The 14,515-nt window shown below is 37.9% G+C and overlaps 1 protein-coding gene across 3 annotated transcripts in view; it reads right to left on the bottom strand.

Annotated features, from left to right (window-relative positions):
* MCM8 (minichromosome maintenance 8 homologous recombination repair factor) overlaps positions 1-14,515 on the bottom strand; it is a 34,662-nt gene that overhangs the window by 1,812 nt on the left and 18,335 nt on the right. The window contains exons 10-17 of one of the 3 annotated variants that reach the window (XM_081255694.1): positions 14,269-14,464; positions 10,794-10,824; positions 9,700-9,840; positions 7,512-7,653; positions 6,555-6,750; positions 4,579-4,798; positions 4,081-4,290; positions 3,166-3,242 (exon numbers count right to left, since the gene is read on the bottom strand). In XM_081255694.1, the coding sequence (XP_081111820.1) occupies positions 3,166-3,242; positions 4,081-4,290; positions 4,579-4,798; positions 6,555-6,750; positions 7,512-7,653; positions 9,700-9,840; positions 10,794-10,824; positions 14,269-14,464 (1,213 nt within the window). Of the gene's footprint in view, positions 1-3,165; positions 3,243-4,030; positions 4,291-4,578; positions 4,799-6,554; positions 6,751-7,511; positions 7,654-9,699; positions 9,841-10,793; positions 10,825-14,268; positions 14,465-14,515 lie in introns of those variants that run through there. The other 2 variants (XM_081255696.1, XM_081255695.1) reach the window with 2 other exon arrangements.

The raw sequence follows: 14,515 nt of genomic DNA, 5'->3' as shown, positions 1-14,515 counted from the left end.
CTCTAAGGAGCTCACAGGAATGAGTTTAAAGGGTTACTAAAAACACAGCTTCATTTTGTTCCCTGAATAGATAGGAGACCACATGAAAGAGAATAAACTGTACAAATAGGAATGAGTCATCCAAGATTGTAATTGATAAAACAATTTGATGAATGTGTGTTTCCCCTAGAAATATAGTATAATCTTATTTATGATTAACTACTTTACCATATAATTTACCATATACTTATCTCTCATAAAACAGTTATCACAAATGCTTTAGGCTAGTATGTCAATTATAATAGCTAATATTTACCTTAATTATATTTATTTACCATGTGCTATTCTATTTAGTCCTTCCAGCAACCCTATGACTTAGGGACTATTCTTATTCCCATTTTATAGATGAAAAAACAAAGTCTTGGAAGGTTAAGTGACTTGCCAAAGTTACACAGCTAATGAGTGGCATATCTGTGATTTGAAGAAAAGTATGTAAAATATGAGTTATTTTCCTTAAATAGAAAAAACTCTCACAATGATCTCTTACCCTTTGAAGGTGGCTCTGTTCTCTTCTGCTTCCTAGTTTATTTCCAATTTTAAGAGAAAGCTTATGTGAACTGTTGCCCATAAATACGTGGTTTTTATAGCTATGTGCTCTGATAATTGTGATGTATTGTCACAGTTTAGATTTTTCTTATTTAGGTTTCTGCTTCCCAGTTAAAATGTAATTTTACAGGTTCCAAACCATGTTAAGGGCAAACATGCAAAAGTTGAGGAGACAGAAACTCTGAACTGGGGACTTCCCTGGTGGTCTAGGGGTTAAGACTCTGTGCTTCCACTGCAGGGGGCACATGTTCCATCCCTGGTCAGGGAACTAAGATTCCCTCAAGCCACATAGTGCAGCCAAAAAACAAAACAAAAACAAAAGAAACTCTCAAACGGAAGATTTAATGAATGAAAAATGATTACTAAGATCAACCTTACCATTAATTCAGTACATTTACTGAGGGCCTACTGTGTGCTAGGCATCAGTCTGAGCCCTGGGAGTACAGTGGTAAATGCGACAGATAAGGTCCCTTCTCTCAGAGTTTACACTGAGAACAGAAAGCATGCTAAGTATCACAAAGCAGATAGTTCACGACCTAGTCTCAACGTGTTTAACTGGGTCTTGATCTCTACCATGGAAATAATGCCAGGTAACTCCAATCATCTGGAATCAAACTAGCCTCTTTTTTTCCTGAAAATTTTTATGAAAGTTAATAAACACTCAAGCAATTCAGGGAAACAAACTGGAAATCTCATGTGGGTGCTATTTACACTTAATAATGAGAACTCTTTTTTCAGGAGCCCTGAAGAAAACTGACAGCCTGAAGCTAATTCAGTTTTACCAGCAAGGCAACTTGGAGAAGTAGAAACAAATACAAGTTCCACAAGGAAAAAGCACATGTCAACACTGTCTGACATGAGTATTCAGACATGCAGAACTATTCATAAATGAGCACTGTAGTATTTTTATTGAAAAGGCAATTAGAACATAATATACCTTGCTTAAGTACAATGCTCAGATATGAGAACTAATCCATGGTGTCCACAGACCTGGGGATTTATTGTAGAGAAACACCAGCTTGGCTGCTTGAGGCAAAGTTTGGGGTCTGAGGCCTTGGGAAAGTGACAAAGGGTAAAGCCTCAAAAAACAAATGCTACAGGTGAAGGAAAGTGGCTGGGGTAGTCTGACCCTTGATTTGCTTGACTGCCAACAGTCTATGAAGTAGAAGCACATGACACTCTTCAGTAGAGCGAGGCACCAGAAAACCCAAAGAAAGGGCGAGAGAGCATTAAAAAGAAAAGAAAACCAGGAGTGGCAATCTTGGCTCCACTCCCAAAGGTGAAGCGCTTAAGGGTAGGATGCACAGAAAGAGAAAGATACACATACTCAAGATTGTGAGCAAAGAGGCAGCTTCTTGTCATTAAACGAGAAGTCCCTGTTGTTGGTGCTTGTTTTCAATTAGGAAAAAATTTCAGAATCCAAGATTTCTAAAATTTTGGTTGGGTTCAGTGACTTACTTTCCTAGTGAAAAAAGGATCTGTATTAGGACTCTCAGTTTCTTACTGGTCTCGTCTCCCAGGAAGTTAGACCTACTAGAAGTCAGGCAGGCAGCTGGTTTTTGTGGCCATTCCTTTACTTCATATGCTGGTACACTGAGCCCTGGCAGCATGTTGTATGAGAAAGTCTAGTAATTCCTATCTGTTTGCTTATAAATGATCAACTGGAGGGTCTCCAGCACAATGAAGCCAGCCTGGTAAAATTTTCACCTACAAGACCCCTCGAACCCTAGTACTGAGTCATGTAAAAGAGAAAATTGATGGTTCAAGTGCTGTGTGATGCTAAACCAGTAAGATATTAAGATATAGAGGGTAATATGTTAGGAATTGGTCGAAAGGGTTCGTAGTCATTAATTGTTAATAATTTTATTCATTATGAGGCAGTTAGTTACTCTGGGGTCAGCAATAAGAAATTAAAAGCTGTCAATCCTTTTTTTTTTTTTTTTGGCCGCACCACACAACATGTGGGATCTTAGTTCCCTGGCCAGGGATCGAACCTGCGCCCCCTGCATTGGCAGCTTAGTCTTAACCACTGGACTACCAAGGAAGTCCCCAGAGAGGAGATCTTTAAAGTTGTCATCACAAGAAAATAAATTGTAACTGTGCAGTGATGAATGTTACCTAGACTTACTGTGGTGATCATTTTGATATACGAATATCACATATATATATAAAATCATTATGTTGTACACCTGAAACTAATAATGGTATATGTCAATTATATCTCAATTGAAAAAAAAAGGTACAGAACAGAGTAAGTTATATGCTATTTACAAGAAAGTAATGGGTGTCCTGGTAAAGAGGTAGGGTAGATGGTAAACAGGATGGAGGCAAGCCTTCTCAAAGTATGTTTTTCAATTGATTTTAGAACTATGTGAATGTATTACCCATTCAAAAAAACCTTTTTTTTTAAATGTAAAGATTATTTACACAGGAATATTTTAAACCAGTAAAGTACAATTTGTTCCGAGGAAAATAAGTGATCGAATGGGCTAAATAAAAATAATTTTGCTTAAATATATAATTTGAGATGGAAAGATGACCGGTATTTCACTTAAAACAGCATTTAAAATGTAATCTTACCTATATTTCATAATTTCTACTATGTCCTCAGCATCTTCTTTGGTTGCTTCCTCTCTCAATTCCAACCTTGCTCGTGCCTGTGAAAGAAAACAACCATCTTCAGATAACAAAAGATAAATGTATTTAACATTGATTGAGCAGGTATAGTATGTCTAAGTTTATTTCATTTATTCATTTTACACAAAACTTTTTTGGGAGGAGGGGCTGTAGTATGAAAAGTCACAATTTTAAAAAATTATCTGAAAACTTGAGTATGAAAATTATCACCCATTTTAAAATCATTGTTATCTACTACAATAGATTTTAGTACATAAAAATTTTTTGAACATCTTTCTGAATGCTCATTCTAGAAGATCTGATTATGAAATAGACTTGCCTTGTACTTTCAGGAAATCATGCCTAACTAATTTGTTAAAACAACAAAGATGAGTTAATCAGATTCTAGGAGCAAAAAACCTCAAACTCTGATCCAGCTAATTTTAACTGCCAGAGTTCTCTTAGCATTCCATAATTGTGAATAGATGTTACTGCCGTTAGGAAAACAGGCACTTACAGACCTGTCGTATATGAAATCAAATACGCCTAAGATATTTGACACATTCCATGTTCCCATATGCTCCCTTTTGAATCCCCAAATCCTTAGTTAACCTAAGCAATCTTCAAACTTCAAGAGTCTCCTAAGTGTCATTAAAGGAAAAAAAAACCCATTGCATAAGTAACTGGTCCTGCTTCAAAAAAAGGGGTTAAACTTTGATTGTTAAGTATATAACAACCCTTTAAAAAAAATGTATCCACCCATTTCTAATGTCTCTCAGTGGGAAGAAAAGCAAATCATTCCACAGAAAATTGAGAGAAATCTTATTACCCTCTACTCCCTTTTTAAGCCAAAAGAATGTGAACTTAAACTCAAGGAACCTCTGCTAGACGAATCAAAGATTCCAGCTGCCTAGTAGTGATTGGTGAGCTATTTAACCGCTGGCTCTGTTTCCGGAGCTCAAGGTAAAAATCCTGAAGAATTTGAGTAGCTTCTGTGGATAGCCTTGGAGAGACATACTGCCGGGCATAACCAATGTACTTTCTCAATAGCTGGTGGGGAATTGGATCTATTGTTTCTCCAGGAACCACCTAAAGCATGATAAAAAGGCCCAAGATTACAAGGATAAGTAGCAAATAAAATCATTCTGCTAAAATAACTTGCTTAGACAAATAGACCAAATAAGCCAGACACTGTAGTTCTAGCTCTCGGTGTAGTTGACTTAGATTATTTCAACTGAACTTTATATAAACTCTAGTATTATAATATAAAAGGTATTTGCTATGGAAGTTTACATACTACTGCTCTACAACAAGCAACACATTGAACTCTGGCATTCAAACAAAACTGAACTGAATGATTAAGGAGAAGAAACATACCTTTAGTCTTTCTGATAGTGGTTTATCAGAAACCACTTCAAGTATAGAGGTATTTGCATCTTGACTATTCACACGAGCTACTGTGGCACTGCTGACAGCTCTCTGCTTTCCAGCCCTTATTGCAATCACATGTTCGGAGAGTAAATGATCATGATCCTCATTTGGGGTGTCTAACAGGATAAAGACTAAATCAAATCTGGATAGTAGGGCACTCCCCATTCTAAAAGGGTGAAAGAAAGAGGAAACAGTGATTGGAATTAAAACAAACAGAAAACCTAGAAAACTGTTTACTCACTTGCTTACTAATCCAAGTTCCAGGTAGAACTTAAAAAAAGAAAATGAAGCTTTAGGTTAAAGAAACAAACAATAGCTTCTGGATTCGATATACCCACCAACTCCAGAGACACACCAGGTCACATGTGCACAGCCTTATATGTCCCTATATCGGTATGTTGAGGACGCAGCCTTATCTCACACCATCAAAACCACTAAATTCTTCTCTATGTTCTATATCACTCCCTATGATTTAGGATCATTGAACTTGTAAGCCAGAATGCAACATGATACATCAAAGGTTATCTGGGTGAGTAGTTCTTAAGCTTTTATATTTCCTGTCTCACCAAAACACTGAGTCTCTCAAAGTACCTATGCCCATTTAGAAGCAAAAATACCACTTTTTCTTAAAGGGGCATTTATATGTCTATTAACCATTATAGTAAAAGTGCTGTGTTTTACTTAGTCATTTCTAAATTTACCAACCAGATAACTCCTTTATTTGAGACCAACAAACTGAAATCCAGAGAGGTTAAAGAATTGGATCAACATCCCAGTGGTACCACTAAAAACCAGAATCCAAGTTCCCTGGATCCTTGTTCAATAAGATCTTTCTGATCTTTCCAATACAGGACTTTCTCATTTTACTAAGAAACACTAACAGATGGCTTTTTTGGTGGTGGTAGTACAGAAATACCCAGAATCTCAAAGTACAATTGTGTTTTTTACTATGTACCATTCCTACAATAAAAGTATTTATTATTAAATATTAGAAAATTAGCTTTTTGTTTCCCACTAGAATTTAAAGTTCCAGTGTTTCACACGAGGCATCTTTTTGTCTTTTTCTCACTTGTGCATCACTTGAGTCTATTTTCCCCTCCCCATACATTTTGTCCAACCTGTACAGAACAAATGAGAAGAGAAAGCATACACACATCCAGATATAAGCATTGGTTTTGGAAAAAAGTGGGACCCACATACACAGGTAAGTGTGTAATGTGTTCCTGTCACTTAACCATAAAGCACAGACATGTTCCCCTATCACAGTACATACAAAGCTACCTTCGTTCTCCTAATTGCTACTTTCCACAGTACAGTCTTATATAGTTCAAGCACTTCCTTATCGATGGGGGCACTTCAAGTTATTTCCAATCTTTGGCAGTGATAAACAATGCCGTAAGACCCACCCTGTCAAAATATCTTTGTGCATTCTTGTGCCTATTTCTGTGAGTATAATTCCTAAAAGAATTGGCTGGAACAAACAGAATATACATTTAAAATAGTGATAAACATGTCAAGCTGTCCTTCAAAATGCTAAACTATGTATGTGAGAACCCATTTTGCCACCCCATTGCCAATAATGATTAATATTTAAAATATTTGCCAATCTGGTAGATGTCAATAGCACTTCATTGTTTTATTATTTTATTTTATTTTGGGCTTGCCGTGTGGCATGCAGGATCTTAGTTCCCTGATAAGGGATCGAACCCGTGCCCCCTGCATTGGGAGCGTGGAGTCTTAACCACTGGACTGCCAGGGAGGTCCCAGCACTTCACTGTTATAACGTGCAGTGTTCTAACACATTTTTGTCCATTTATTGGAAACTTGCAACTTCTGTGAACTCTCCATTTATGTCCTCAGTTATCTTCTTCATATCTATAGGCATTCAATATATTAAAGTATAAATATTTGAAGAGGCTTACTTTAAATTCTCAGAAACTGTTTTGGCTTTATTGTAGTGTCCTCCTACTGGATTAGCAGCAGCAATAATGGAAGTTCTTGCAGGAAGGCTGCAAACTACGCCAGCCTTGGCGAGACTGATACATTGTTGTTCCATGGCTTCTAACAAGGCTTGATGTTGATTCCCCATCTTATCAAATTCATCTATTCCACAGATACCTACAACCACAGTAAAATAATTCAGACAAAAAATATTCCTTTCGTCAAGTTTCAAACCTGACAAGATAGAAATTATTCCACAATAAAGCATATTTCCATTAGTTTCCAACAGTTAAAATTATAAAATGTCATACAGTACAAACTTTGTGCTTGTTTTACAGCAAATAAAATATTTATCTTATTTAACTGTTATATAATATTTACTCATTTAGCATTTTCCTTAGGCAAGGCACTATGTTGTGAGGGTTACAAAAATGAAGATATGAGAGTGACCCTCAAAAAGCTTAAAGGCTTAAATTTGAACAGATAAGATATATACACATTTAAGATAGTATGTTTTAACAACTATAATATATATGCATAATCATATGAATTTTCTGGGGGTGGGGTGGAGTTAAAAGAGGAAGGGGAATCTGGAAAGGTTTCAAGAAAAAGGTGCTATGTGAGCTGGGTCCTTTGGAAACAGTGGACAACATGATTTGGGAAGGAACACAAAGCCTCTAAAGTCAGAAGTCTAGAGTGCGGTTCTCAGCAATGCCAGGTGTTGACTGTGCAACTGTAGAGTTAACTGTACACTTAACCTCTTTAAACATCATATGAAGACCCCACTGAATGGGGAGGATTGGCAGTAAGGAATATGTTTTTAGATTCCACCTGTGCTGTCCAAATGACTCTTGGAACAGACTGTAAAGAAATTAATTGAAAAGGAAAAGGCTTAAAAAAAGAAAGCCCCCAAATTATTATTTGCTTTGGCCTCTTACCTTGATCACCAAGTACCAGGGCACCAGCTTCCAAAGCAAAATCTCCAGAGGAACTATCTTTTGAAAGAGTTACAGTCAAACCAGAGGTGGTTGTGGTATTACCACAAACATACACGCCACGTGGAGCAACACTGCACACTGCCTAATGAAACAAAGAGTTTAAGAGAATCAACCAAAGTAAAAGAGAAATAATAGCTATAGTAGTTGCTCACAAATATTAGCTGTATGCCAGGTATTCTTCTAAGAGCTTTACTGTACAATCTTCACCACCACAGTAAGACGAAGGTAACACTCCTGTTACTGATGTAGAAACTAAGGTCTGAAGAGAGTAACTTACACAGCTATGAAGGTGTGACGTCAGGACTCAATCAAACCCAGGCAGCCTGATTCTGAAGTCTGTGGTCATGTGAATACCCTACACAATTCCATTTTATGCTTCATTTTCAAGTTCAAATAGCGAAAATGTAAGTACAAGTTTAGTTTCAGAGACTCCAATGCTTCTTTAAACATCAGGTAATAGAATGGCTCAATAGTGCTCACCTTCTGAGTAAATAAGATACGGCACGACAGAAAAGTAGTTAAATGACACAACAGCTAAAAGCATGGATCTCTGGAGTCAGGCAGACCTGTTTAAATCCTGGCTCTACCATGCATCTACTGGTGTGCTGCTCTTGAACCTCTCAGAGCCTCAGCTTCCCTATATTTTATCAATACTGCCTTGAGGAATGAATGAGATCGTATATGCAAGGCACTTAACCCGGTACCTGGCATACAATACATGCCCCGTGCAAGGCCGCTGTACACAGCTGTGCACCCCACAACCTTAGGAGACAGCACTTACACTGCTATCTATGTCAATAGTGTGCTCTGGACTTGCGTAGCACACAACCCAAGTGATGCTTCGGTGCTTAGCTAAATAAATGGTAGCTATCACTATTTTTGTTACTTGTAATTCCTTAGTTGTTAGTTTGAGAGTATGATGGCTTGCTAAATGGTCAAAGGAAAACATAATTTAAACATATAAACAACTCATAACTGTTAGTGTTAGCCTAATTTTTAAAAACCTTGGCTTAGTGGGGCTAGCAGACTTACATGCAATTCAGATCCCCACATGCACTTTTACATGCATATTCTACCTAAGTATATCCTGTTTTCATTTTTACTATCAACTCTGTTTCACCTATAACTGGGTACCCTGTGCCTCAGTTGTCAGGCTTATAGCATGGGTTCAGAACAGAATTAAAAAAAAAGTTGACCCAACTGGCCAAAATGAACAAAACTGGGAAACACAGGATTAAATAAATATCAGATTAGCAATTAAAATGATAACTGATTTAACACTCAGCCATAGGTAATAAATAATGACTCTGACATGAAGGACAGTAGGTTTATAATACAATGAGATCAAGAGTTTTCAATCCTGGATGCACTTCAGAATCACCTGTGTTTATAAACATGTAGATGCTAGGACCCTAACCCAGAGATTCTTAATTCTTAATACTGGGGAAGGCCACGGTATTTTCGAAAAGCTCCAAAGGCGATAGTGATATGCATTGCTGGCTTACCAGGTGTCACTCCAAGGAAACCAGAAGCACTCCAACCAGCTGCATCTTCTAGGGCCAGCATAAGCCCTGGAGGGGAGAACTACTAGGCTCTGATTGGCACAGCCAAAATCATCTTGGGGACCAACAACAGACTGGTCATAGAAGTTTCCTTGTTTTAGACTCAGAAAGAAGCAGTGGAGGTGGATAGGCCAGATCTCTTACCTTTATCAGACTATTCTTAAAGCCCAATACAGTGTTTATGTAGCTGTATGAAGAGATAACGGGTTACCCTGCTTTACTTTCTTGAACTATTCTTTTCATAGGTGAGGTCACAACAACAAAGACTAGCAAAGCAATGCTGGATACAAAAAAGGGGGTTAGGAAAATGGTTAATATTTCACAATAGTTGACATCTTAACAGAGCAGCATGCTTGTGCAGCCTGAGTGACAGGAGACTGGCTCGATTTGAAAGGATGGCCAGATACAAGTTATATATTACTCACACAAACCCCAACTCACTCACAGTACGTGACAAATAATACCCTCTGGAACACAAACACTGCATGTTTTAAGAAAATTCACTTGTGAATTATTCATGCATTTTATAAGCAAAAGGTCAAATACTAAATGTCTGATTTTCCTACCTGTAGCATCTGACTCTTTCCTAAGCCTGGGTCTCCAACAATAAGGACATGTGGGTCTCCTCGAATTGGAATTCTGTTTTTGTCATCTGCATATTTCTGGCTTCCTCCAAAGAGTGCTAACGCCAAACCTGCTTTAACAAGCTCAGATGTGAAAGAAGAGAGAGAAAAAACAAAAACAAGTGAGAAAAACATAAAGATGACTAGCAAAAGGGGTGCTCCTCTGATGTTTACAAAATTTGTGTGTGGATTCTTTTTTTTAAAGCATGATTGAACTCTGTTTTTTTTCTTTTCCTAAGAAAAGTAAGTCTAAAAATATAAACTTCTTTAATGTAGATGATTAAAAAGCTTAAATTAGAAAGCATATAAAATCAGGTATCTTAAAAGTCACTGACTGAAGACATACCTTGCCAGGCATTGACTCCGTTCCACAAAACTGAGAAACCTTTGTTAGTTTCTGCTTTAACATTTACACTGTCCAGAGTCACTTTAAAAAAAGACCATTCCTATTAACTCTAATTGGTAAGCAGCTCTGTCTTACAAGGGACTGTAGTTTCTCTCTCATATCATCCATTTATGGAGAATAATGATTCATATTAAAATATAAGGGACCTCCTTGGTGGCGCAGTGGTTAAGAATCCGCCTGCCAATGCAGGGGACACAGGTTTGAACCCTGGTCCGGGAAGATCCCACAGGCTAAGGAGCAACTAAGCGTGTGTGCCACAACTACTGAGCCTGCATTCCAGAGCCCGCAAGCAACAACTACTGAGCCCACGTGCCACAACTACTGAAGTCCACGCACCTAGAGCCCATGCCCTGCAACAGGAAAAGCCACCGCAATGAGAAGCCTGCGCACGGCAACAAAGAGTAGCCCCCGCTCACCACAACTGGAGAAAAGCCCATGCACATCAATGAAGACCCAACGGAGCCAAAAAAAAATTAATTAAAAAAATACTAAACTTAATTGCTTTAAATAAATAAATAAAAATAAAATATGAATAACTGGCCAACAGAAATGACTATTTTTTGTGAAATCTCTATATACTATTTTTGCCAAATTTATGTATTTTTGAGCAAAGATGAAGTAAAATACTTACTTCATGACCAAAAATGACAGGGCAAAGCGAGCTGAAAAACAGAATATGACTTATAAATTCTAACTTACATTTCAGTGATACACTAGAAGATCTACTTTACAATTTGCTTAACTTGCTTTATTTAGCATCAAAAGAAAATAGTAAAAAATAAAAAATTTACATCTTCTCAAACAACTCAAGAAATTTTATTCTAACAGTAAATTTATCAAAATTCTTAGTTAATCTATAAAGGGAGGAATGTTTTAAAAAGTGTGCCTGTGTAAGGGAGACAGGACACTTGTAAAGCATTTACATTACTAGCCTTTAAAATGCATCATAGGGACTTCCCTAGCGGTCCAGTGGTTAAGACTCCACGCTTCCAATGTAGGGGGTGAGGGTTCTACCCCTGGTCATGTAACTAAGATCCCTCATGCCACACGGAGCGCCACAAAAAAAAAAAAAAAAAAAAGATCATAATCATGGTCTTCTACTTTTAGGCTTTAGGATACCGAATTACATTCTATTTTACATGAATAGACATCTTTAGATCTGTGCAGCCAAGTCACTAAAAGAAGGAGACTAAAGGGTCAACTGAGTACATAATAAAGGGATAAAATTTCAATTTTTCAGTTCAAAGAATCAGAATAAATAAGGCCACATATGAATACATAAAGTATTATGTTGAATATAAAGAAGTAGTTCCCATTTATCAAATACATAAACAGGAACAAAAAGGACAGGGAGGAAGAGATATAATCAGAGTTAACTGTGAATCATTATCCCTGTTAATACATGTCAACACAGAAGTTGGTGTCCTGCCACTTCCCCTTGGCAATCATTGTTCAGCGTGCTCCTGCATGATCACTGCTGGCCTCTTACCGAGCGCCTGCACCTGTCTGCCAAAGGGCTTTCTGTGGCCGCAGAAGCATCATCAGCAGGCAGGCTGGGCGGGCCAGAAGTGCTCGGGTGTCTAATATTCTCAGGAGCAGCCCCAAATCTAGGCCCTTAGATGGAAAAATACTGAGGCTAGCTCTACAGTCAAGTGTCCCAGAGGCCTCAGAAGGATTAAGCCCTTATTAAGCCTCCATTAAGGTACCATACACTAACTGCCCTCCCCTCTCTGTCTCACTTCCTCATGCCCCTCCCAGTATTTCTGGGGATCACCTCCCAAAGAAACTACATTTATGCAAATCACTGCTTCTGAAGGAACCTAAACTGAAACAGCCTTCTATTGTCTTCTCCATTCTCTTTTCATAGGCCTCAATTTGTTAATCTAGCAAGGGTTGACAACATTTTTCCTAAAAGGCCAGAAAGTAAATAGTTTCAGTCTTACTGTCTGGGTCACAACTACCCAACTTTTGTCAAAGCCAACAATGAATAATTTGTAAATAAATGGGTGGGGCTGTGCTCTAATAAAAACTTTATTTACCAAAACAAGCAGCCTGCCTAGTTTGCCAACCCCTGCAAGATTCACAAATGGAGGACCATGAAAAATTCAAGTTTTGATGTTGGAATCACAAACTTAGAACTAAAAGGTAAAAGCAAACTGTAGGAAGGAAACCCAGGTTTTTCATACTAACTTATCTTCCTTAAGTATGACAGAAGAAGGACCACTGCAAATGTTCATTTTTATTTATAACTGGTAAGAGGTACCAATCAAAGAGGTGTTTTGGTCCTCAACCAGGGTATTCCTTGGTCACCTGCTACAGACCACTCACCACTCCAACATTTATTACCAGATCACATCACCACCCTAGCTCATCCTAGGTTTGGAGGGCCATCTATTCAAAGGACATCTCTGAGGGTTTAAAGACAAAGAACCCCTGAGGAACTCTATACTTTTCCCAGCTTTCTAATTAACATATTAAAGGAAAAAAGAGTCGTTTTAGGCTCTTAGTTAGGGCCAGTGACAAGCCCTTAGCTAGGGACAGTGTCACTGCCTTAGTTAGGAGTAGTTTTAGGCACTTAGATAGGAACAGTGACAAGCTGTCCCTTAGATAGGGACAGTGACAAACTTCTCCTACAGCCCAAAGCCTAGGTGAAGAGAAAAGCGTGACAAGATCAATTTTTCTAATACAATGCACTTCAAAACCTCAGTTCTTTACCTCTGTTTGGCACAGCTACTATTCAGTCTCTCTCATTTTCTCCTATTTCTTCAAAATTATCCAAAAATTTGTCAAAATATTTCAAAATAACAGCACATTGTGTTAATTACGCTAAGTACATCATGAAATCTCATTTAATCTTCAGAACAACATTCTGAGGCAGGTATTGTTATTTCTACTTTAAGAAGGTAAAAATGAAGGAGAAATTAACATGCCCCAGATCATATTGGAAGTGGCTGAAGCAAGATTCTAACTCAGGTTTATCTTCTAGAAGAGGCTCGTCATCACTAAAGCAAAAACGCCTCTACACTGCTTCTTCTCTACTGCGGGACAGTAACACGGAAATAAAAAAATATTCTGAAATACTTATCAATAGTAAGTGACTTCGATGTGAATCTATTTCTTGCTTTTTTTTTTTTTTTTTTTTTTTTGCTGTACGCGGGCCTCTCACTGCTGTGGCCTCTCCCGTTGTGGAGCACAGGCTCCGGACACACAGGCTCCGCGGCCATGGCTCGCGGGCCCAGCCGCTCCGCGGCATGTGGGATCTTCCGGGATAGGGGCACGAACCCGTGTCCCCTGCATCGGCAGGCGGACTCTCAACCACTGCGCCACCAGGGAAGCCCTATTTCTTGCTTTTTAAAAGTAAACAAACAACCCCCTACGTACAAATAGTTGAAATGACTCTGTAATTCACTGTCCCCATGACTCTTCCGTCGAGTAACCAGACTGTGTGATATAGTAAATTTTCCTTATTGTTTCAACTAGAGATCAGCAAACTTATCTGTAAAGGTACAGACACATAAATATCTGTGAGCCATTCTCTATCACATCTACTCAACTCTGCCCCTGGAGCTCAAAAGCAGTCAGACACTATGTAAATGGACAAGTGTGGCTGTGTTCCAATAAAAGTTTACTTATGGATAGCAAAATTTGAACTTCATGTAGTTTTGTGTGTCATGAAATATTCTTTTAATTTTTTTCAGCTATGAAAAGATGTAAAAACCACTCAGCTTACGGGCTGTACAAAGATGGGTGATTAGCTGGATTATACCTCTTCCACCCTGTCCTTTTTGTTTGTTCCTATCTATACAATTGACAAATGTAAAATACTTCTTTATATTCAACATAATACTTCATATATTCATATATGGCCTTATTTATTCTGATTCTTTGAATTGAACTGAAAAAATGAAATTTTATCCCTTCTTTAAATATTATGTATGCAGTTCACCCTTTAAGTCTCCTTCTTTCAATGACTTGGCTGCACAGGTCTAAAGATGTCTAATGAATTGTAATTTGCAAACATTTTGACGAGTTTTCAGTTACTGGTAGCCAAGAGCACCCCCAACATGCACATGATAAAATAAAACTTGAGATAACCTCATACATACTTGACAATGAGTTTAAACAGGTTTTCTTCAGATTGAATCTCCTGGATGGCATAAAGGTCCTTAAGTGAGAACTCCATCAACGTTCCATGCTTACACCCATCCTCGGAAGCCTTTGTTTTCTGTCCTTTGCTATTGCTAACAGAATTTGCTTCAATGTACAAAAGGAACATGCATTTGTCATTCTTATTTCGAGAACCTGTAAATTTCAAAGTATGATACACAATAATTGGTATTTTCATTTTCCTTA

The sequence above is a fragment of the Mesoplodon bidens genome (assembly GCF_964165515.1).
Source record: "Mesoplodon bidens genome assembly, chromosome: 15".
NCBI classification, from domain to species: domain Eukaryota; kingdom Metazoa; phylum Chordata; class Mammalia; order Artiodactyla; family Ziphiidae; genus Mesoplodon; species Mesoplodon bidens.
The sequence above is the reverse complement of the archived record's forward strand: the minus strand, read 5'-3'. Positions and strand labels throughout refer to the sequence as shown.